This window comes from Alligator sinensis, unplaced genomic scaffold (assembly GCF_000455745.1).
Source record: "Alligator sinensis unplaced genomic scaffold, ASM45574v1 scaffold752_1, whole genome shotgun sequence".
Classification (NCBI taxonomy): domain Eukaryota; kingdom Metazoa; phylum Chordata; order Crocodylia; family Alligatoridae; genus Alligator; species Alligator sinensis.
In genome coordinates, this window is record NW_005842000.1 from 856,804 (window position 1) to 882,384 (window position 25,581).

The 25,581-nt window shown below is 40.7% G+C and overlaps 1 protein-coding gene across 5 annotated transcripts; it reads right to left on the bottom strand.

The window, feature by feature from the left end:
- Window positions 1-5,937: 5,937 nt before the first annotated feature.
- YTHDF1 (YTH N6-methyladenosine RNA binding protein 1) lies at window positions 5,938-25,425 on the bottom strand. Of its 5 annotated transcripts, XM_025201714.1 has the most exons (6): window positions 25,380-25,399; window positions 23,358-23,437; window positions 21,525-21,688; window positions 19,893-19,987; window positions 16,467-17,993; window positions 5,938-7,421 (listed from the first exon to the last, which is right to left on the bottom strand). In XM_025201714.1, the coding sequence occupies exons 4-6, from the start codon at window positions 19,914-19,916 to the stop codon at window positions 7,395-7,397; spliced, it is 1,578 nt and encodes a 525-aa protein (XP_025057499.1). In that variant the 5' UTR covers window positions 19,917-19,987; window positions 21,525-21,688; window positions 23,358-23,437; window positions 25,380-25,399; the 3' UTR covers window positions 5,938-7,394. The 5 variants fall into 5 exon arrangements, with proteins under 5 accessions (XP_025057499.1, XP_025057498.1, XP_025057500.1 ...); XM_025201713.1 differs by lacking the exon at window positions 21,525-21,688 and having other exon boundaries at window positions 25,380-25,410; XM_025201715.1 differs by lacking the exon at window positions 19,893-19,987.
- Window positions 25,426-25,581: the final 156 nt, after the last annotated feature.

A 25,581-nucleotide genomic window follows, 5' to 3' on the forward strand; every position in this document is an offset into this window, starting at 1 on the left:
CTTACAGGATGCCCAGCCCTACCAAGAAGCTGAAAAACCTGATCATAGGATTTTCATCGCTACTTTTCGTGTGCGTCTTGAGAATAATTGGCAGTCGCCTTCCAGTCTGCCACATCTCAAAATGTGCTCACAGGGAAAGTGGGACATTGAACATTAAAGTGGTCTCAGCTCTATACAGCTCAGGAAAGGTTCTGCAGAACATGCGGGACTTGAGAGCGGGACACATGCCCGTAGGAAGTTTATGGAGCAGACGGTTGCTTTTTTCATTTGTAGTTTGTTTCTGAGCATCCAACAATATCCATGGTGTTAAGGGGATCAGGAGGGTACCTTTATATGGACTTCTGAATCTAATTTTAAAATCTTAAGTTTGTAAATCTTTGTTCTACCTTTGCAAATTTGTATTACTAAATGTACACTGGCTGTTCTCTTTTGCAACCTATGCATAGTCATCAAATCATAGAGAAGTACGGCTGGGAGGGACCTCTATAGGTCATCTAGTCCAACCCCCCCATCTGAAACTATATAAATCCATTGTCTAAGATTAGTCCTTACCTTCAACATAAATACAAGCCTTTAGCTAGGGTGAATGTGGTAATCTGCTTGCTCATTTCATTCGTCAAAAATTCATTTATAACCAACAACAGGTCAAATATAAATTCTTCTTCTGAAGAAGGGTTATTGCAACAGCACCATAATTATGTTCAATAATTCTAGATTTGCAGGGTGCTTTCAGCTCCTTTTAGCTGTAGTCAGTGATGATGCCTGAAGACGGATGACAGAAGAGATGTCAACACTGCCAACCTGAGAGCAACAAAAATACTTGCTACACCGAATCCCATCACCAACTCAATAATGTTGAGGGTGTATGTTGTATATGCCCATCCGCCTTGTAATGCTTACAGGTCCAGTAATGGGGACTAAGCAAAATATGCAAAGGACCTTGAAAAGCTTACTAGCATATATACAAAGAAATGATTTTTATCACTAATCTGCTTAACTTCCTCCTGTTCCTCCCACCCTACGACAAGAAAACCAAAAATAAGGTAAGCTGCCTGTAAGCTTGCAAAGCATACCTTGCACTTGGTAATAGCTGGAGTTTTTTTTAACAGCATTTAGTCTTTTAACAGTACTTTGTATTTTAACGGTGCCTGGGGAAAATCAATCGTCAAGACAAGCATTTGCCTGCCATCAGGGCTGTCTTCCCTGCTGCAACCAACATCTAACATTAGCTGTAGTTGCACAGCAATTAAGAATGTATTTAGTGAAAGCATTACCAACAGTCTATTGCCATGGTAACATTCCAGGTAAAAAAGAATTCCTTTGGTACGTTATGAGCCAAGTCATCACAAGATGACAGACAGCAATAAAATGGATTAAAAAACTAAACAAGATGTGGCTAGGGTTGTTTAAATACCAGCTCTGAAAACTTCTATTTGCTGAACAAACCGCCTATTAAAACCTCAAGGTCTACCACAGATGGTCAGACATTCACTGCAGTAGTCAGATAGGAGGAAGAGCTGGGAAATTAAGAAAAAAACCCAAAGAGGCGGCAACATACTTTAAAGGGAGTCTCCCCCAATGTCCCTCAAAGAGGTCCGCAACGGTGCACTTGAATTACTATTTAAAACATCCAACGGTGAGCCTATGGGACAAAATCCACATTATGAATTTTAAAAAATCCTACTCCAATGTCTAGTCTATCCTAGTAATAAAATTAAAAAATAAATTACTGGGTTTTTGGCTGTAGCTGTGTTGGTCTAATGACACAGGCAGACAAGGCTCTTTGGGTAGATGCGATATCTTTTACTAAACCAACTTAATTGGAAAAAAGTTCTTTGCAAGCTTTTGGGTGCAATCAAAGTTCTCAGAGGAGACGCAAAGGTCACCTAATACATTTTTGGCTGGAGGGGGTTTCAGTGGGAGATTTCTGAAGACAGATGGACTACCTGGAAGCATCTCTGGAAGTGGATGATAACTACAAAACAGTTCAATGGGCAGAGCGCCGTTCCATAGCCCATGGGAGCTGAATCACCTCTTGTCAAGTCACTACACCCCTCTGTAACCCTCATCCTTAATTTCCCTTTTCCTCCTGCCCCCAAAAGAGAGGAAAATAACGACAAGCACCTTCTTCGTAAAGGAACGTATATATGAGAAATGCTAGTTAAGAGCAACATATTACAAAGCACCAACATCAAGGAGCAAGTTGATGTCATTGGTATATCAAACCACGCAGCTGTGGAGCATTGCTGGAAAGCCCTGATTCCCCAATTATAATCCTGCACTTTTCCAAAAATGGCAACACCCTTTCTCTAAACAGGCCACAAACAGCACGCTGCTGCGGGGAGTCTTAGAAACCAGAGATTTTTCTAAACTAAACAGATTGCACGATATAGGAAATATATATGAAACTAGTTCAATGGGATTCACTGCAATCGCTCTTTTTTTCATGTGTGGCTTTAAAATCGCATCAGCAATTTTATTTGTACCTGAATGTACGCTTTCCTGCTGCTCTTTTCCTTAACTTCTGTACTACAAGCTAGCACTATCACTGGACAAGAGGCATTTTTTCTTTTTTGGCAGAACAAGGAGAACTGACCATTTTCTAGCATTTCATGTACTAACCCAGACATACAAGATTGCTTTAATGACTGCAGTAGCTGAAATTTTCCTTTTCTCTCCTGCAGTTAATCTGGAAGATAACTCCTGTACAATTACATTGGCAGGGAAAAGGCAAGGTGCTTCATGTAAAGGATCTCCTCCCTGCTGCAGTGTGTTTAGCTTAATCCAAAAATGCCTCATCCCATTGCATCTCTCTGAAAGAAGTCAGTGGGACACATCGAAGCAGCCAATAGTGACAGGAAAGCGTTATATTTAGCAGAATAAACTTCAGTAATATGGCTGCTTTAAAAAAAAAAAACCCTTTAGGTGAAATTAAAATGTAGGCTGCTGGAAAGCTACAATCGCAAGTTTTAAATGGGGAGCTCGTGAGAACAGGGGGGCCCTGGGACATTCAGGAGCTTCCCACCCATCCTTGAAAAGAAAAAGCTTGGGGCAACAAAACTGTCACCATACATAGCTTACAAGTACATACGTTGTGTGACGAACGGCATAATTGTCACTCTCCACTTCACTCATCTGTTTGGGTTATGTTACAATGGGAACAGCGTGGGTTTGTTATTTGCCGTGTAAGTCCCTATCACATCAAGCGATCCCCCATCAAAATCAAGCGTCACCGCTACTAAAATAGCTGAAAGGATGGTAATGCTCCATCTGGTACAGTTACATTCAAAGACAGTTTACTTTTCTTCTAGCTTTTTCTGTCTACAAACACATCGACTGTGAACATGCAAGGTATGCTGCCGTGATTTCCCCTTGCTACAGCAGAGACCTGGAAACTTTCCCTCATTCTTTCCACACCTTTCAGAACTATTTAAAACAATGAGCCAGGTTAAAGTTGAATCATTGGCTGTGCTTGAAGTCGAACACCCTGCAGGCAAATGCTGTGTCTGCTTATTCCACAGGACCTGGTTAAAATTAATCCTTTCAAAGGGGAGTCGCTTCAAAGTGCAAATCTCAAAATAAGTATGCAGAGTTCCTTTTAATGCAAGCTAACCAGAAAAGCATGTGACAGTAACTTACTGTAGATATTCAAGTGGTTGGTATTTCCCTTGCACTTACTGAAGCTGGGGAAACCAAAACTGAAACAAATGCCTAACAGAATACATCTATAACCAGAAGATGCACGCGCACAGCTTGATCAGCATTTACAAATTCACTCTTCTAGAATCAGAGCTAATTAAGTGCTGCACACAGTAAAGTTGGCATTAAGGTGATGCTTTGAACTTTACACTTTTGAAGTTTGCTCTTCCCATTCTTAGTTAGCTAGTCCTGTACAATGCAGTCCCCAATGCTCCTTACTGCAGTCCTTTGCAATATCAGAGAGATAAACCTGTCATACCACATTGCAGAGTGCAACTTTTGTGATGCCCACAAATGGGATAGAGTGCAAAGGCTTTTCTACTTGTGTCATAGACCAGGCTACTGTTATTGGTTTTGGCAGATAACAGATCAGCAACAGAGTACAAGTGATAACGTGTAATTTTTATGGGAAATTAAAGATATGTAATACTATGAAGTCTGATCGCTAAAAACTAAACAGAACTGCACTCTACCTGTGCAACAACTGGTTGTCAGAGTCCATCTGGTGGGGTGAGGATAATGTTGCTGCACTGCAGGATGCCACTAAAACCTACAGGGATCCTTCATTTTCAGAAAAAGCAGACTTCTAAGTAAGACCAGGTTAAATTCTCGAGAATTAGAAATTGAGAGACAGCAAGTACAAGGAGACCACAGCCACAGGGTATTATTTGGATGTATTTCTAATTTTGAAAGTTCCTCTCTTTATACTGATCCATTTTTGTAATATCCTTTTGTAATGGGATGACTTGTCCCTTTAAATGGCAAGTCTGCCCTGTTGAGGAAGCAGCTATGGGGCATTTGGATAATGAGGGAGCATACTACTGAGAGCTTAAAACCCCAGAGATGACAGCAGATAAGCAGTGAGGGAACAGTTTTCCCAGAGAAAGGAAGCAGGCCAAGCTGAACAGTTTGCTACGTGGAAGGGCCAGAGCAAAGGGGCTCGCTTCCCAGTTTCCAGGACAGAACCAGATAATTGTTTTGCTAGTTTAAAAAAGTGCGTTTAATTTGGGAGACTGGCTGAGGAGCTCCTCAGGGAGCAGAACCCACCTACACAAACCAGTGGGCTAGAGAACCTGCTGATAGGGTGTGGAGAACGTGGGCAGCCTCAGGCAGCAACTGAAATGGATAGCAAAGCCTTTGCGTAGCCCCTCTAGCCATTGCAACGGCAGGAGCAACAGCAGCTCCGACCTCAACAGACGTTGCAAAAGGACCAGCAGTGCCTTATGCCAGAAGCACTGGTAGGTGCTATGACCCTAGCCCAACCAAGAAGGTGGTGGGGTGTGGGGGGGACCTCACAAAGATGGAGCCAAATAATGATCCTAAAGCCTTTCTAGAAAACTTCGAGCAGGTGGCTGGAACATACCAGTGGCACTGGAAGCAGTGAACCTTTAAGATAGACTCTTACCTGACAAGGGAAGATCACACTACATACCGAGTCCTAGGGACCAAGGTCACATGGGATTATGGCACCCACAAGGCTGCTGTTTTAGATTGCACTGATCTTGTGGAAGAGCCATACTGGCACTGGTTCTGGGAAGAGCCATTTAACTCAAACTCCCAGCCCTGAGCCAATGCCCAGCACCTTAAGGACTTGTGTATGCAACGGTTGAAACCATAGTCCAACCATTGGCAACCAGAGGCAATAGCCTGGGAGCAGCTTCGCTAGACACTGTCTGCGGGACTCCAGGTGTGGGGTGGTAGACAATCTCATCAGGAACTGCCTTGAAGCTGAACTTGAACATGAGAAGTACCATGCTGGACTCAAAATGAGACAGGCCTTTGGGTAGAAGTCCTGCTCTTGGTCTTCACCCCACTCTATGGCTAGTTGGCTTGGGTGGATTTTGTTCGTGTTTTACTTGAGGACTGGATGAGAAGCACCTCAGGGAGCAAAGCCCAGCTGCAGAAGCCAGCAGGCTAAGAAACCTGCTGACTACCTTCCATAAGCAGTGAATCCTGTAAGCCAGTTTTCAATTCCTTGAGTTTCTCTAGCAAACAAGCAGAATGAAAAATTTGCCAGAAATGCAAATGCACACTACGTACTCAAAAGAGATATTCAGAGTAACTTAGATGTTTTAATGAGATTCCCAGAAAAGATCCCTGCCAGAGTGTTAGATGTTCCCATTCGATCCATATATTAACTACTCTAATTGGTCCTCTGGCTCATAAGTTTGTAGAATACTGTTATAATACAGGCAGACATTTGAATATAGGGGGAAAAAAATGAAAATGACATCAAACTTGCTAAATATGTATTGTTTATTAAGGCTTGTATTCTCCTAGAGGAAAAAGTTAATCTGATGCTGTCCATTACTCCGTACAGGCAGTAACAGTCCAGAGACAGAGTTATACGTTCTAAATACAAGTCTAAATGATACAGCTTAAACTTTATTTAAATTGGAGGTCCTTTCGGAGTAAATAGTTTTCAGAAGAAGATATCTGCTTTCTAATATAGTAAAAGATCCTCTACAATAAACACGTGCAGATTCAGTGTGCTAGAGCAACAGGCATGAGCACCATTTTCATGCTTAATAGAAACTCCAGTTGGTGACGAGTTCTTCGACGGTTCCCTCATTCCACAAAAACATGACAGCAAATTCAGTTTCTTAAAACAGTTTTTTTACTCATCCAACAGAAAAAAATTAGACATACACACTGTCAATTTTAAACATCTGAGGCATCATCCATCATATTGTCCGTACTATTAGTTCCTACGTTAAAGCTCAGCATTATTGGTATAAAAAACAAAACAAAACAAAAAAAAAAACTTTAAATGGCATTAGGATTTTGGGGAAGAGGAAAGGGAAAGATTAAAAATGATCTGCAATTAACTAATAACACCTGAAAGCCCAAACAGGTTTAAACACATTGTCCAAAAACCCTGCAATGTTGATAGCATCACGTTATTATTTAATAATTAAGCTACAGAAACAATAAAGCAGAATTATGGCTGAGAGAAGGCATCTCACTCTCTGCAGGATATGGTTTAACAAATGCACACTGAAGCACTGGTTAACAGAACGTGGAAGGGAAATATTTTCAGAGATAGAAATTTCACCGACAATTTGATTTCCTACTAGACAGAAAAAAAACAAAATGACATGTTTTCATTTAAAAAGTATAATTGTACACTTAAAATAAAAAGGTATAGTAATTGCACAAAGTGATCTGAACGTTTTGATTTTAATATTCTGAAGTGCAGTATCTCAAACAAAACTGTTAAAGTGACCACAAAAGAAAACAATGCGTGGTTTCTTATACTTGCCATGAAGAAACAGGGCATGGGGTGAAGAGAAAGGATGCATCACATGTAAAAATTATGAATATCTGACTTGGAACATAATTTGTGTCAAAAAGTCTTTGGGAAACTAACATTTTAGGACGCTCATTTATAGTTCCATATTAGGTCAGTATAATTGGTTACCAACTTAAAAAAACAAAACCAGATGCATCTTTATTAATGGTTTCTACAGCATTGTACATAGAAAAGATACAAATGAATGCAGATCCACATGGGCAAAAATAAACTACAATGTACTTAAAGATGCAACAACTTAATTTCCCCTGCACGAGAATATATATTGGAGCTGAAAGCTTTAGTTTGTCCTGATGCCAGGATACAGCACCAGAATACTTTTTGATTTTTCAGAGTCGAATTTAATATCAGTTCTAGTATATATAGCAAACTGGGTTTATTCTTATTGTTTGTTTCGATTCTGACGTTCCTGCGAAGAGAAAAGCACAAAAACAAGATAGTTTAATCATATGAAGGAGTTCAGTGACACAGCAGCTAAGAGTTTGGGAAAAATGCAATCCCTTTGTCTCCAAATGACATCTATATTCTGCTTATAAAATTACAACACCAATTATGTCACATGACACACAAATCAAAAGAACACATCAACATTTCAAGCGGAGGGGCCGAATGCGAGCAAAGCACAGGCAGCGAGGCATAGCTGCTACATTAGTCACCGAGGCTCAAAAGGGGCTTCAGATGAGGGTCACAACGAAGGACTCCAAGTGCAGGATATTACAATCAATAGCTAAAGATCTGCAACATTTTGAGATTTCTGGATCATGTTAGCTATTGCTAACAGCAGCTGGGTTGGTAAGGGGTGGATAAAAGTCAGTAGATTAAAAGACTCTACAATCAAAGGCTCAAATTTTCCTCCAGTGCATAGGTGATTTAGTAGCCTAAGTTTCACTGAAAGCAAAAGAGAACTTTGGCTCCTTGAAAGTTTTATTGCAAACCATTTCTACCTCTGACTACTCTGCTTGGAAAGGAATCTCAAGACTTCAAAGTCAGGAAAAAAAGGCTGGAAACACACACGCAAGCAGCGCTTTTCTGCCCTTGTGAAACGGGTCTGGCTTAATACGCCCAACAAGAACTTCTAGCACTGGCACTGTATAGCAGAAGACGGGAAAGACAGTGGCTCTTTGAAGTCCCACTCTCCAAGCTTTGGTTGTTCACCAAGTCAAGGGAAACACCGAGACAGCCCTCAGATCTAGTATGGGTAGTCCTCACCTACCCAAAGGCAGAAGATGGTCTTTGAAGCTGAGACCCTTTCACAGATAAAGAAGCAACCGCATTCTCCCGTTTTCTTCAGTAGAAAGAGTAGGCCAGGGATTACTATTAGGCAGCAGCAAGGATAGCGAGGAGGGACTTTGTAATACCTGCCTTAACAGAAAAAAAAGTGGAGGGCATCCTAGCAAATGTTTTTTTGGGGAGTGTAAATTCAGATATTTACAATGTGAAGTTCACAATTACTGTTACTGGGTCAACATGACTGTCTTTAACAACTAAATGCTAACAGTTTGCTATCTGCTTTTCCTTCCTTGCTAAGACAGAACTGCTATATCTTACTTTATAACTGTTTCCTTTTCACACCACTAACTTTCCTAAGGCAGATTACATGCCTTTGCATTATATTTGAATGACTATGAAAACTGCTGTGGGCCCTGAGGAGAAGCAGATAAATGCCACGTCCAACCAGTGGCTTTGTACTAAAATGCCTACTGGGTTTAACAGCATTTATATTGCATGACATGAGTGGCTGAGCTCCCACCTGGCATCCAGAATCTGATTTCTACTTTTATGCATGTTAAACCTCTTTTTAAATATGTGCAATAGGCCTGCAAATATTCCAAGCAAAAGTTACACATATTAATGACCTCATGCCCCTACATCTACCTGTATTCACGCAGTGCTACTTCTTACCAACACACACAAATAGACATGCACCGAGACATTGGTCCATGTCATATTGGCACCGACGACAAGAAAAATGACGTTATTGGCAATCAGCTTTTTTCTGGCTGATGTGGCCGATAACATCACTGATAAATGCCACGTGCATGCACGCAGCCACAGCACGCACATGGCCAGGAATGCAGGCCAACAGCATGGAGACCAGTGTCCGGCTGGAAAGTCTGTGGGGAGGAAGAGGGTGGGGGGCAGACAGAGACCCCTACAGTGAGGGGGGAGTGGGGCTGGTGTAGGGGCTGCCTAGCCGTGGCATGGCCAGGTGTGGGACAGAACCATGGGCAGCGCCTCCCGCTGCTGCATGCACCCCTGGGGGAAGCAAGGGACCACATGCGCCCTGGATCTGCGCGCAGGCTGCCGCTGCAGGGTCAGGGCTGGGGGCTGCACTGGCCTCTTCCAGGCGGTGGGGCTGGGGGGGATACGGCAAATTTTGGGGTGGGGAGCCCCAGCCCAGCCCCTAGCAGGCAGCCCGCCCTCACCCCATGCACTAATCCGGTGGGCACATGACCATGACTCCCCTGGGGTGCACACAGCAATGGGAGCCACCCCCTCACTCCCCCAGACAAGCTGCTGACATCTCTGTCCTGTGTGCTGACCCGGTTGGGCAGCCCCAGCCCCAGCCCCACTCCTGCCCTCACCGTGGGGGCTTCAATCTACAATGCCCCCTTCTACCGCACAGATGCACTGGCTAGAAGCTGCTCTCCAAGCTGCTGGGGGGCATATCGGCAATCAGATCAGTATTGGCTAATATGGCTGGTTAATAATTGCCCATTGGTATAGGCCAAAAAGAATTTTTATTGGTGCACCCTAACACAAAAAACCCTTGTCTACTCAGAGCCTTCAGTCTTAGTTAAAATCTGTTCTGATTTTAACAACTGTCATGGCCAGCTAACTGCATTTATAACTCATTTAAAAGCAGGTTTCAGTCTTTAGGCAACAACCTATTTTTAAACAAGCTGACCATTTATAATGGTTCATTTTTACTGTATATTTATATAACGAACAGACAGAACCAAGAGGCAAGTTAAAACACAGGTGGTTTGTAGGATCAACAAGTCATTTTAACACCTACAACAACCTTTCTTTCACAAATTCACCAACCTGGGGGGAGTCAGATATGCTGGAGGGTAGGGCTAGGATTCAGAGACCTAGAAAATTGGAGGGTTGGGCCAAAAAATAATCTCATGAAGTTCAACAACGACAAGGGCAAAGTCCTGCACTTAGGAGGGAACAATCCCATGCACTGGGACAGGTGGGGACTGACTGGCTGGGCAGGAGCACTACAGAAAAGCACTACTGGGGGTTACAGTGGACAATAAGCTGAATAGGAGCCAGCAGTGTGCCCTTGTTGCTAAGAAGGCTACCGGCATCCTGGGCTGCATTGGTAGAATCGTTGCCAGCAGATGGAGGGAAGTGATCATGCCCTTCTTTGGCACTGGTGAGGCCACATCTGGAGTCCTGTGTCGTTTTGGCCCCCCTGCCCACTACAGAAACGAGGTGGACAAGTTGGAGAGAGTCCAGTGGAGGGCAACAAAAATGGTTTGGGGTCTAGGGCATATGACTTGTGAAGAGAGGATGAGGGAACTGGGCTTATTTAGTCTGTGGAAGAGAAGAGTGAGGGGGGATTTAATAGCAGCCTTCACCTCCCTGCAGGGGGGGTGCAGAGGATGGAGCTGGACTGTTCTCAGTGGCGGCAGATGACAACAAGGAGCAATGGGCTCAAGTTGCAGCAAGGAAAGTTTAGGTTAGATATTAGGAGAAACTTCCTCACCAGGAAAGTAAGTAAAGCATGGGAACAGGTTACCCAGAGAGGTGGTAGAAGCTTTTAAAGTTTTTAAAGACCCAGCTGGACAAAGCCTTGGTTGGGACGATGTAGCTGGGGCTGGTCCTGGTCCTGCTTTGAGCAGGCCGTTGGACTTAGACAACTTCCTGATATCCCTTCCAAGCCTCATTTTCTATGATTCTAAATTAACTAGGTTATTTATCAACTGTCAATGAAGCAATGTTTGTTTCTTAAGGACAGCAGCTATAACCAGTGTTTATATACTTGATTTAAACAAGTTATGGCTATTTGCCAACCCTGGAATAATACATCATTGTCTCAATTTTCCAACCCTATCCAACAAGTCTAGGCACTGGTTCTCAGCCTGTATATTAGGGTCTCCATCTTATGATGGCAGGTGCCCTTCTCCATTGCACTGCCCTAGCAGTTACTACTATGTTTCTAGGCTGTTCTTTACCCACCTCCTTTCTAATGTTTTTTGCTGTATTGCATTTATTTTGTTTCTATTCACCCAGCGGCTTCTACACATTTCAGAAAGCAATGGCATACAGTGGTGCTTTGGAAAGGCTAGGCTTCCTAAACTCTTACTCTCAAGTATTATAGGAGCAGAGAAGAGACTGTTCCAGAAGCTTTCAGTCCTATATTTGAAGGACACAGATAGGAGGCAGATGGTTGTAAGAGGTTCTGCCAGTAGCCAAAAAGTGCGCACACAGAAACAGGACAGATTTGCTGCAGAACTTGGATTTATTGCTATTACCTACACAGTAACCTGGAGTCTCTTCTAGGAAGGAGACCTGGACCTCAGGCAGCCTGAGGTACCACCGATACATCAGAGCTCAAGTTATCCCTCAAGCCAGTAAGCCACATTGCCCTAAGAAATTCCAGCTCACCTTCTCTCACACCTGTTGCTCTTTGCCCAGGGCAAATGGCAAAATGTGGCACTGAGTTAATAATGGAAGCTGGGAAGGATGGAGGAGATGAGTTCCCCACTGCTAGACAACTTGGACAGACGCCAACCAATCTCTAGCCCAGAGTTGGTGAAATGTTGCAGAAAAGAAGGAAGACTTCTGTTGCAGGATGGAGCCTTCGTCCCCACAGAAGAACCAGATGTGGTTCTGCCCTTACTGCGCACAGAAAGCATCATAAAACCCTCTTGCTAAACATTATTTGCCAAGGTCAGTGGGATAAAAGTTTATTAAATCTCTAGGTGTGCTCCTCTCTGCTGTAGCACCACTACAAAAACCTTTACACAGCATCTTTAATCAAGAAACGCACACCATCTGCCTTATAAAATGCAACTGCACCAAGCTGCATTTTGTGAGAAGGGCAAAACTGCTCCATTCTAAAAAAAGCTCTAAAACAGTGAGCCCATCAAAAAAGGAAGACTGCATAAAACCTGCTCCTAAATCAAGCAGTAGCTCAGCTGACAAACAGCCTAATACAGACAAGCTGATGTGCTTTCAGAAGGTCTCGAACATGCTGACTAGCCTGCATTCAGCTGCTGTAGAGGCTAACTAATGTTTTTCAAATACTAGTCTCAATGAGGCTCAAGTAGACAACTGGGCAGTCTGGAGACACTGGACCTATAACCTTCCTGGATGGAATAGTCACACTCTCTATCCTAGATTAGTGTTTCTCAACCCGTGGGTCACAAGAATATATGAATATATGAAAGGGCTGCAAACAAACTTGAAAAATGGATTCTCCTTTAAAGGAAAAAAATGAGGGAAACTAGCTTTTCTCTTGCAGGCTGGCAGAGCTCCAGCCTGCAAGGGGCTGCCTGGGGACCCCCCATGCCCCACACCACTGGGAGGCCAGGGTCTGGGGGCAGTGGGTCAGGAGTGAGGGGCACTGGGTCAGGACTGGCAGTCCATGTTTAAAAATGGATACTGGTACAAACAAGGTTGAGAACCACTGTTCTAGAGCATTTGAGCCACTGATCTCCGATCCTCGACAGCAGCATACTGTGTTACTAGAGACTCAGACTAACTAGAATCATTAATGGGCTGATCTATAAAGATTTTGTGTTATAAAATCTGTGCCCCAAATTTGTTCCAAGAAAAAAGAAATACATAAACAATGCAACAGGCAACAAGACTCTTTTCCTATCGTGATCTATTTTGATAACGAAGAAAAGTTTTGTAAATTATATACCAGCTTATTTCTTAGGTATGACTCAGGAGCTAATTATGTCTCAGTAAAGTTTACTGTATCTTTTATTTAAAGAAACCTGATCCCATATTTTGGAATTACAATTTATCATCATATAGGACACGACCATCGCATTTTCTGGGCACAATTACCAATGGTATATTGGCTCTGAACAGGAATCTGGACAACTTTTCCAGATACTTATATATTCTGGAATAAATCAACTCTCCATTTCTTCTTAGCAGGATTTTGGGCTACTGGACCCGCGCTTAGCTTGTCCTCCTAACATGTATTAATGCATAAAACACTGCACCTTTCCTCCATTCCACAGAGACCAATTGCTTATCTTAAGCAATGCAGAGGGCACTAAGTGAATCTTCTGCACTTCTAAATAAATTTCTTCCAAGCAGATTACACTATAGCTGTACAGGTCCCACTTGAGGTCAATCTTCGACATTTTGAAGTTAACATGAAAAGTAATTAGATTAACTTCAGATGGAATATAAGCAGCAAATGGCTTTTTTATTCCTAAAAAATACAGTCTGTGCATGACCTTCATAATCAATCTGTTACAGCCACACTGCCGATCAGCAAAATTATCTAAAAATTAATTTAACTTCTTTGTTTCTTGTAATAAAAAATGATTTCATCATCAATAAATGAACTATTTCAGTATTTTTTCCGATTTAGGACTTTTAAAATTCCTATCTTCATGTACTTACTATGTTTTAAAAAGGAACTGTAGACCTATTTGAATAACAATTTGACTCAAACCAAGTAAGATGACTAAAAGGATACAACATTTTGAAAACATGGCAAAATTGTATAGGTACATATACATTAAACAGACAAAACAAATCCTTTAGACCATAATAAAAGCTATTAATTGGCACTAAGATTCCTTTATTTCATATTTGCTCCAAGGTCCAAAGAATGGTAAAAAATCTAGGTCTCAGCTATGTGAATTTAAACAGAAAGTGTTCTCCAATAAGAAAACTTTGATTGTAAAGTTTTACAGCAAGCTACTGACTGATGAAATTTGTTCACATGCAGAAGGTCAAAATAGATGTTTTATTCTTCTCAGAATATAATTTTATATAGATTGCAATACAGTCAGAGTATCATTTATCTTTCACTGCATCATTCATTACTGGTATATTTTATTGCTGTAGCATGTTATCTTTCTCAGTCTACCCCAATGGCCTACACATAGCCTTGTTTTGTAAGCTGTTAAGAATTGCCTAAAAAATATTTAATTAGACTTCGTGGGTTTTTTTCCTGAATGCATCATTCATTAAACTGAGTTCTAAAGTTTCCTCAGTATTAAGTGAAGTGAAAAATAAGATGCAATAATTGTTGAGAAACTAATCTTGTTAGAAAGCAATGGTCTGTTCAGGCACAATTTATTACATATTTAAACTGATGTGGAAAACAGAAGTCCACATGAAAGTAATACAGAGGTGAGATCAGCTCAATATTGGGTCTGGTGCCAGTATAATCAGCTACTACCAATGAGAACTGAATTCAGATCTCAGCATATGGCCTGAGGAGCACAGGACCAACAAGGGTTAAGCATTCAAGAAGAAACATGTTTAATCCTGCGAACAGGCAGCCTCCAATCACTTCCACTGCTTGACGCAAGAGGCATTTCAAATTTTGTTTTGGTTTTTTTATTAAAACCTGGCATGGATTCACAGAAAGGATAAGTGACTTCCTTAAGTTTATGCACCGAGTATTTGGCAAAGAAACACAAGCTAAGCTTCCTGATTTCTAGTCCAGGGCTCCACCCACTGGATCAAACTGTCCCTTCTGAAGGTGGCAATCATGTTAACAAGTAATTCTCAGTAAAAAAAGATTTGCTAATTGGGCATTTTTTGTTTCATGGACACCATGAACAGCATGTTAAAAACTGTGAATTCAGGGAACTGAGGCTTCTTCCCACCATGACTAGGTAACAACAGACCTAAACCTGCAGGTGGCTAGACAGAAAGAGAAGAGCTGAAGTCTGAATGGCTCTCTTAACCCTGGGTGTTTTTGTGTTTCTGGGGGAAGCTATACCCAGATAGTTAAAGCATTTTAGGGTGGGAGAGAGGGTTGTCTGTTTGTTTAAGTGGCAATAAGATAAAAGCCTTTAGTAGAGCAACTTCCATTTTATCTCCAAAACTTGCACTGTACTTCAAAACAGATTATGAAGTGCATTTAAGTAATACAAAGTTGGCAAACAAACAGTTCCCTTTAACCAAAGTACAGGAAGTAGTACATAGTACCAGTCAGAGTTCAGCCTAACAACCCTATATATCAGGGGTGTCAAACTCATCAGGACCCATGGATCAGGTGAGGGATGCAGGATGGGATCAGGTCCACAGTCTAGTACCACGTGCTGGAACCAGCATGCAGGGCCAGTGTAATGTGGGTGCTGCATGCACCGTGAATGCCAGTCCTACACACTGCAGGCAGCACACAGGGCCAGCCCAGGGCACGTGATGCACATGGTACCTATGCTAGATCAGCCCTGCACTATCTCCAGCACCTTGGGCTGGTCTATGGGACCAGACCAAACTGGCCCCGGAACCAGTACGTAGGGGTGGTTCAGTGAGAGCATCATACACTGTGTGCCCTGAACCAGCCCTATGAGCTGTGTGCAGCTTATATACCAGCTCCTGCCCTCTGAGCCATATGCAGTGTACAGGGTCGGGGCTGGTCCAAGACCCACAGACAGCACTAGAGATTAGACGATAGGACTTTGTGGGCTGGATTCAGCCCATATACCTCATCTCTTGAAACCCATATTATATATGCTATGGCTTTACAGAATAGGAATGACTGATGTTACAGCACCTGGACTGCATTCTTGGCCCTGGCTGATATAAGGGCTATGAAGGTGACTAATATTTTATGACACATTCATATAAAAACATTAAATACACATGCCACCTATATATATCCCCCTGCTTTTGGAGGTTTCCTGCTTACCACTACCCCACCCTGAACCAAGTCAAAGTCCTGTGGTTTTTCAGACCTGGTAGAAGGCACGAGTCCTAAAGATCAAGTTCTTCATTTATCTAAACAGGTGCAACTCAAGCAGCAACAATACAAGCTTCACTACACAGGTTTCCTCAACTCTGTTCTCAAAATACCAGCTGAAAGGACAATAGTTTGGGCTTACTGCTGGGGATGTCAAAGGAAATCAGCTGTGATCTGCATTATTATTCAACCAGTAACTAGAGTGATACCTCATATACAGAAGCGAAAATACTCTAAGTGACACTGACTTGGTCTAACTTTGAAACTAGCAATCTCTGTATCCCACTATCTTCCTAAAATTAGTTTTCAAATTCCAATGGAATAGGATGTAAGCATTAAAAGTAAGCTAACTTTTTGCTTGACAACCAGAATGACAACCAGAAAAAGCTGAGGCTGAAAGTTTCCCCCATCCCCTTCTTTGTAATGTCAAACATATGCAAGACCATTTACGCACACCCTAAAGATGCAAGCCCTACTTATATTCCACCACAGCAATATTTAAAATGTATGCACGTATGAAAAAAAAGAAAGAAATAAAAACAAGCTTACCTTCCGCACTACCTCTTCTTCCTCTTGGCGCTTTTCATAATGAGAAAAGTCATCAAAGATGGAGGTTGTATGCTTGTACGTAGCAATAATTTTAAGCACTTGTTTCGCTTTTTCTAAGGGCACCTCCTGTGTGTCACGGGAGTTTGTAACCGGTTTGTTGTCATTGTTCTCCAGCCTGATGTGTCTGAGCTGGTTGTTGGGCACGTCCTTCACAAAGATCCACTTGACATCAAATTTCCCCTTCCATTTGTCCTGAGACCAGACACCTGCACTGGTGCCATAGTCCACAGGTGATTTCATTTCTGCTACTCCACAGAAATGTCCGCTGCCATTGACACTGAACAGCAAGTATACTGGACCCTTACTATTCATGGAACGGAAAGCACTGTCCAAGCGTTTGTTGCCATGTTCTGTGCTACACCAAATGGAATATTTAATGGAACGATGAATATCATCCTCAGAATAGCTCTTTATTATGAACACACGCCCATTTTTAAGGTTCCATTCAAAATCTTTAGGGTTATAGCTATGAGCAGCCTTCAGTTTTTCAAGAACAGGATGGGATTCACCACTTGGGACAGAGTTAGGCTGGGTATTACCAGTTGAGTTGCTATCATTACTAGTTCCTCCACTTTGGCCAAAAGCTGCATTTCTGTTGCGAGGAGCCACCCAGCGATTCTGGGGTGGTTGCTGAGGGCTTTGATACTGTGGTTGGGTCAATGGTGGAGGCTGAGCTGGAACAGGCTGAATAATTTGCTGCTGTGGCTGTGGGACAGATTGAGGAGATGGGATCTGCTGAGGGGCAGGGACTTTTGCCACAGGACCCTTATTGTCCCAAGTACCTATGTCCATATTATGTTTTATAGGTGGTGGAGGCAAAGCTCCTCCAATTACTGGTCCAGTTTTTGTTTTCATTTTAGGTTGTGGTTTTGCGGGCTTGCTGGCAATAGCAGCCCAAGAGGTTGGTTTAGACACTGGCAAATTTACACCTGATCCACCATTCCCAGAAAGAGCACCTGTCATTCCAGCACTGTTGACAACAGAACCTACTGTTTTCACAGCAGAAGTTGTAACATCTCCACCAATCTTAAGTCCAACCATTCCCTGTTCAATACTATTCATTCCAGGGGCTTTATTTAATGTATCATTATGAAATCCTGTCTGTCCATCCACAATAGTGCCGCCCAGTGAACTGGGTGGGTAGCTATAACTGCTCCCATAGGCTGAACTTTGAGTCTGCTGTCCTTGGGATCCACTTGTTCCCCAAGCTGAGAAAGCAGGATTTTCCGGGAAAAAATTAAATCTGTGTTGGTAGATGTTGTTTCCCAGGCCCCCAGGCTGTCCAAATACAGCATCGTGCATAAAATGATGATCTCCATTACTGAGTTGTCCATAGGTGGTGAGGTATGGAATAGGAGGATCTCCTCCAGTAGACCATGGTGCTTCACTGAGAGAATAGGGAAACCCAATAGATGGCGGATAATAACTGGACAAATAGGGATCAGTCATTGACGGATAGCTATTATTCTGTTAAAGAAGAAAAAAAAACCGGAAGGGAATTTCAGATATAAGAAGTTGTTTACAAAAACAGCACGGCATATAAGCAAAACAGACATTTCTGGGCTCAAAATGTAAGCAATAACACTATTCCAAATTCCTTCGTTTCAGCCTCAAATTTTTGTAATTTCTTATTCCAATGAACAGTCTAAGTTGATGGCAGTGTATCTCTCACATTCCTAAAGTGGAGAGGCATTTTCTTTCTTCGCTTACTAACGAGCTTTGAACACCAGTCTCAGATGAAAGCTAGTACAGCCATGACTTGCAAAATCCCTTTTACTGCCCCGCAGAAAAAAATCATCTTAATTTTATAGGCTAAAAATCATGAGACCGTGCCATTTTTGTAATTCAGAAATATTTAGTTGACAAGTATGATTCTAATATACATACTTTGAACTTGTATGCTGTTCAAAGGTTAAGATATTTTGTTTACCCATGTGTTATGCAAAGACTATTTAAAACAATTTTGAAAAATGCAAAGCCAAAAAAAAAAAAATGCTACTAAGATCCACCAGGAACAAGACTAGAAAGAATTCCATCAGACTCAGCATTGAAATTGATGTTATAGCTACACAAATATCATAGCAAGATGCAAAAAACCAAAATTAATGCAACCCCCAAACCATCAAATGAAAGATGAAGAAATGGGCAGGCTCACAACCCTAAGAGATGTAAAACAAATTATTTATTTTTGTCATGTGTTTTTACTAAGCATTATATTAATATATTCAATACAGGCAACCAGTTATCCATAACAGACTAGCAAAAGAGTTTGTTTCTGGAGAATTCATAACTTGGTCTGTGTGTGTGTGTGTGTGTGTGTGTATATATATACACACACACACACACACACACACACACACACACACACACACACAGTATAAAGAAGAGGCATCTGTCTTCTCAGAATGCTTTTTATGTCAGAAAGGAAGTTAGAAATCATCATTTTATTTAGGGATGCAGTAGAAAATAGAACACCACACCAAAAATAATTTTCCTCCATTGAAAAAGCATCTCTATATAAGTAAAATAAAACCTAATTTCTTGCTCTCATTTTTTCCACTGACAGAAGCCATTCTTTAGATTGAGTTAGTATTATACAGATGACTACAGGTACTCCTCACTTAATGTCATCCCGGTTAATGTTGTTTCATTATTATGTTGCTGATCTATTAGAGAATATGCTTGTTTAAAGTCACACAATGTTCGGTTATAACGTTGTTTGGTCGCCGCCTGCTAGTAGGTAAATACCGTGACGTAACTGGATTTGCTTAACATGGTTTTGCTTAAAGTTGCATTTTTCAAGAACGTAACTATGACATTAAGCAGGGAGTAGCTGTATTATATCACATACACAGTCTGAATGTTTTAATAAGACAGAACTTGAGAGACATGAAATAAGACTCTGAAAAGAAAAAGCATCTAAAAATTCAGAGTTTGGGTTCTGTAATGTACCTTAACTTTCTCCTTCTATAGCAGCACTATATACATATAGAGAACCTATGCCATAGGTCTCGTTAAAGAACTTGGGTTCAAGACTGGATGGAGGTCTATGTAAAGACAGCCAAACAGTTCCATCATTAAACACTTCCTGGCTCCTCCTTCCCTTTTCAACTGCTTTTTAGGGTCAGATTATCAAGACTTTTTCCTCTATACTCGTACAAATTTTCAACTAACGTCCATTTTCTCCATTGCCTTCTTTATACGCAATAGTATCTAAGTACAAATGCATACTAAACATTATGTGACACGTTTAAGATGAGGTTATTGGTAAAGTTTACATGAAAAATAAATCTTAAGATTAACACTATGTAATATGTTTAAATAATATCTTGCATCTTGTCCAGTATTTACTAGTTGTGAACCTACCTTTCCCAAAGACATTCTAGGCATGGTAAACTACTGCATGAACTAGTCACTTTGGTCTGAAAGTCAGTGGCTTCAGTCAGAAGTCAGGGCTTCAACTGCAGCCATTAAAAAAAATAATAATAATATCAAGAGCAACAAAAGCAGAGGCACCTCTGATTAGAAACAAGCCACTCCTACAATATGACAAGCGAAAAAAAACAAAACAACAAAACAAACACTGACATGCAAAATGATGGCAAGACGTTAAGCCAGAGAAAGACAAAAGGAACAGCATGAAAAAAGTAAGATACTGGTCAAAACTCAACAGAATGTTTCCTCATTTCATCTCTACCCCCGATATTGCAAACAAAAATGTTCTGTACCTGATCCTTTACATGGGGGGACAAGGGTAGTGACAGTGCAAAATTCTAGCATTTCCAGTCAAGTTGGGAGGCCCCTTGGCACTCCTGAACATCAAGTGATTCCTTAAAATACTATTTTGTCCAGGTTAAAGACATATTTTTTTTCTTTGCTTGTGTGTTTTTCTTAAACTTGCAGCCAAAATATTTTCTGGAAATTTTTGAGCCATAGCAAATTCATTTGTTTCAACTATCAACTGAAAATCAAAGCATGTCACTGCCCATATTCCCCCCCCACAATACAAATGAGTTCATTTAACATACACATATGTTAAGAGAAACATATTTTAGACGTTTCATGCACGTTGTTTTACAGTTGGGGAGGGGCAGAGAAAGATAAATTGACTGATTTTACAGGAAAGCAGATTCCACATCCTGGACTCTGCAGAGTTAAATCATGCTTACCTATTTAAAGCTAGCTTTCATAGTTAACCTGGTCTATTTTATTCTGAATATTAAATGCCTAGTCTTTAAACCACCAGGAAGGCCAATTAATGCCACGTAAATTGTGTAGAATGCCAGACTCGATTGGACAGAAGAGAGAAATCCTTAGGAAAGGCACGTCTATGGAATTTCCACATTCTCTGCAGAATAGCTCGATTGGAATACAACAGCATCAGCAAATGCTATCTTCAAAATGTAAGCACCCATAAGAAAAATACAGAAGTGGTTTCTTACCATGAAGAATTAACTCTTGTTCTTAGCTCATCTATCTTTGTATGCTTTTAACAGTTAGATTTTACATAGGCCCAGCTAAAAGAAACCTAGAGTGCAAGTGATTGAGATTAGCAGGTGCTTTGTCCCCAGAAATATTTCTGTTCTCTGAGCCATCCTACCAGGATTCCTTGAACTGTCACTGTCTAGCCACCCAGCATGGAAAGTTTCCACAAGCACCCTAACAGGATAAAAAAAGTTTCACCAGATGTATTTGCAAAACATTCAATCTATTTTGTTTGGCTTTGTGCCACAGGGTTTAGGAGAAACCCTGATAGAAGTTCTTTAGTGCAACAGCAGTAATTTATCTCAACAGACTTATCCTTGACCTTTCAGAGCCTCTTCTCTAGTTCGCTGTTTACTAACCCTTTGAGTTAATTGGGAATGGATCCTTTTATCCGCCTGAGTGCTTTGCTTCATTGTCATACAGTGTACTATTTATGCAAGATCTTTTGGTTCTGATTAGTTGTATATCTGAACTAGGATTTTTGCTACAACTCAACTTTTTTTTTTTTTTTACCTTGGATGTTGTACCGCATTCAATCTCAATTCTTAGCCGTCTGAAGTGTTGTAAGAAATGTTCCTAGTGCTTAGGAACCCTACAAGCAGCACAGTCTGATACCATACGCTCAATTTCCATTTGCAACAGCTACTATTATTCTAAACCTGCTGCTCCCAACCTACCTTTAAAAAAAAAGGAAAAAATGGACAGATCTAATAATATGGGATTGGGGGTTCTCCAACATAGAAAAAAAGTTAGGAAAAGATACTGAAGTTATACTTCATTTTCTAAATCCGTAAATTTGTATCAAAACAATGATAAACTGCATTTCTAAGTCACCAAGTTTTTACTCACTATTTAATATTGTTCATATATTCTAATATACTTTAATTTCACAATAAGTTTTAGTTATTCAGGCATATTTTTAAGTAAATTCTACTCTTGATCTAGACCACATACTATGATGGAATAATCTGCAACTGCAAGGTAAGCTACAACAACTCAGTGAACAGTAAGGACTCATTAATTTGCTGCTGCAACCAAACTGCTTCCAGTACCTGAGCTAGTTCAGGTACCTCTAACTCTATGCTGAATTCTGCAGTGCCAGCACAACCCTGCAACAGGTTGCTGCTACAGACCTTATCTGTCCTACCTGATCTCACTGAAGATCAGCCTGTTTAATTGGCCAGTGAAAAACAACACTTTTAGATACAAAAATGCAAAATTCATTTTGCAAGCTTCAAAACAAGCCAAACATTAAGATTAAATAGCTACTTTCACTTGTAAGAATACTAGTATGTTGCTATGCATAGTTTTAAAGAAGGTTCTTTAAACAAGAATAAGAGAACCCAATCCAAGATGTTGAAGATATTTAGCTAGTGTATACTGTACATCAGTTACAGAGACCACTGTATAATGCTCTCCTTAAATATCTGTTCAGCCCTTCTCATAAAGGAGCAACAGAACAATTATGGACCAAGAGGCACACTGCTCTGCATTTGAGGAATATAGGGAAGGATCTAATCCAATAATTTTCACACCTCTAGTTCTGAGGCATCTCATTTTCTCTGCTCTCATTTAAAACCATCTTAAGCAGCACTGCTTCTGTTTAAAATAAAATAACATTCTCCTGGAAAGTATTCTACAAGTCACAGGCACTGTATCAATACATATTAGCAGGAAGCAGTATGTAATATTCAAGTCTTACATCACAGTGCCTTACTCTGGTGCACATGTTTAATTTATTATTTTAAACTATATTTCCGTGCTAAGCTGTTTCTGTTTTCTTATTGTAAGCCATCCTGAGCCTTTGTTGGGAACAGTGGCACATTAATTAAATAAATAAAAACATATGAACTCTAAAAAAAAGTCAGATTATGTATGTGAAGAAATGATATTTGCTGAAAGGTAGTAAGCAAATAGAGCTACTGTGCAAACTTCAAATCACAATCGTTACCAAGTCCATCTAAAAGCAGAATCTCTCAGTGACTGTAACAGGTGCTCTGACTACTGAAGAACTGCAAAACCAAGGCCTTACCAAGAAGCAACTATGTGAGATTTTACAATAATACTTTGATGTGGAAAGTATACAACAAGCTAGACCTGGACCATTATCTTCATTTTCACTTGTGACAAAGCTGGATAATACCAGCACTCTGAGCTAAAGCGCTAGTAACAGTACTCAGTAATACTTAACGCACTGGAGCTGTTTCTTTGGCTATTTCCCTTTTAAAGCCTCACAGACTTTGCGAGCTATGAGCATAGGAGAGCCATAGTAGTGTTTGCCATATACCTTACTATACCCAATCTATACCTTAGAAACAAAGGTAAGTTAACAAAAGATACACTAACCTGATTTGACTGTCCAGAAAGGTAAGGTTCAAAGTCGTTATCATGAACTGTATCCTTCTGATGTAATGAACCATTTTGTACTAAAACAAAAAATTGCAACATGTTATTACATTGTTTAATAACATTTCAATGAAGAACCTCATCCTAAATTAACTGTAGAAAAAAATAGAGTACGGTAAATCCTTCTTGTGACATTGTCGTTAATCCTTGACAAGGAAAGGGGTCAGATTTCTCTAAAATGAAAGTTTCCCAGTGCACTCTGAAAATCATTACTGCTTCCAAAACTAATTTGAATGACAATTTCAGAACATCTTATACTCAATTTTTTCCTACAGCTTGCAAGATATAGTCAAATGAAGAACCTGCAATTTTAACAAGGGAGAACGTGCACGTTATCTCCAGGAAATGTTAGAATCACAGAAAGGCATTTCTTGAGAAGAATGTGTGAATATGACTAGAGGACATAGCAATAACAGGTGTCCCTACTCCATGCCTATGACAATACAAATAACAAACATCTGCTGTTCATACTGAGCAGTTCTTTAAAAAGTTGTGTCAGCAGTGATAACATAATGGCTGCTGGGTGTGTATTGTTTGGAAAAGGCAACAAAATGCTATCTTAAGCTTCACTTCCCTCACCTGTAAAATGGAAATACCTAGCTAAAACAAAGGGACATTTCAGGCTAAACATCTGCAAAGCTCTCTAAAAGGCACACTGGGAAGGTGCTATATAAAAAATGCAAAATTAAATTGCATCACACTTTATTTCTGCCAGTTATTGTGAAGCATAAAGCAAGTGGCATGCATTAAGTCTTTGCAAAGTAATCCAGCAGTTTCATAGAAAGGCTAAACTAAAAACAATGCCAGAGAAAAGAAAAATGCAAATAGAATTCTTTTCAAAGACAACAAAAATAGTGACTTAAAATGGGTATGCAAAAGTAAAATAAGTTCAGGAAAAGCTGTCAAGGAAAATAGAACAGTACGCATAACATAAGTTATGTTTTTTTTTATATTATATATATCTATTAAAAAAAACATAACTTATGTTATGCGTACTGCATTTCCTGGAGATATATGCATAACATGTTATGTTATATATAAGTGGAGATACCAGGAAGAGCACATACCAACTGCTGAAACTCCCTCAGCCTGACAAAAGGTTTTTTGAACCCGAAAGCTTGCTTAATAACTATTCTCCAACTATTTGGGTTGGTCTAATAAAAGATACCAAATTCACCCAAGGAACCTTGTCTGCCTATGTCCTTAGACCAACACGGCTACAACCTGCACCCCTGTAACAATAGATTAATGCATTTATAGAGCAGGGGAAATAATCTGAAACTTGTTGAGACTACAGCAGTTTGAAAAACCATGAAAAATGAAATCTGAAAGACATTTGTATGGCAGACCTATGCCTATGTAAACTAATAGGGGACCTGCTTCCATGCTAACGAGTATATAATTATTCACCAATAATATTACAGTAACATAATTGACTTACAACTAGGCTGGTTAACTCATGAGACAACTTGCTGGCAAAGTTAAATGTTTGATAAAGGAAGTCATACACGCTGTCATACCGGCTTATTACGGGTATTTGTACCGTTCAATTAAAACGACTTGTAGGAAAAGAGTTGTAACACACCGGCCAAATCCAGCCCAATGACAGAAAAATACTGATATAACAGAAGCAACCCTGGGTGCGCATTTGTGTTTTTAATTGGTCTTTTCAGACTCTTCCACGCTGCGTTTGTAGCCTTATTTAAGGCATCTTTACAAGAGAGGCAAGTGTGTTTGTAATCAAGCAGGAGCGACCGTCCAGCCTGACGGGGACGAAACATCGAAACAAAAACGCTCAAAACACCCGTGTGCGAGGAATCCCGTCCTTTACACAGCGTGCGTGCAAGACACCCGATGAGAAACCACCGTATTACTGACCTGCTTGCCCGGACATTTAAATAAGATGCAAATAGAAAGATGCATATCTCCCCCCCCTTAAAATTTCCCCCCCACCCGCTTTACCTTTATTCTCCTGTCCTTTCGGTCTCTGCGATGCCCGGAGAAGAGGAGGTGGTGGGGGAGGAGGGAGAAAGAGAAGAAAACTAATCAATTTTGTGAAATGTTTTTGCACAACCCAAAAGTTTGAGGTGGAGAATGACCCCCCCTCCCCCCACCCTATTAGGTTTGAGACTTCGTACCACGCACAGACACGTGTGTGTGTGGG

Excerpts from the sequence above, each read along its gene's own strand:
- YTHDF1 (XM_025201711.1), bottom strand. The coding sequence starts at position 23,459 with ATGTTGCAATTTTTTGTTTTAGTACAAAATGGTTCATTACATCAGAAG. Across the intron at positions 17,994-23,357 it reads TTTCTGGACAGTCAAATCAG|AATAATAGCTATCCGTCAAT; the intron begins GTTAGTGTATCT and ends CTTCTTTAACAG. Across the intron at positions 7,422-16,466 it reads AAGAAGAGGTAGTGCGGAAG|GAACGTCAGAATCGAAACAA; the intron begins GTAAGCTTGTTT and ends TTCTCTTCGCAG.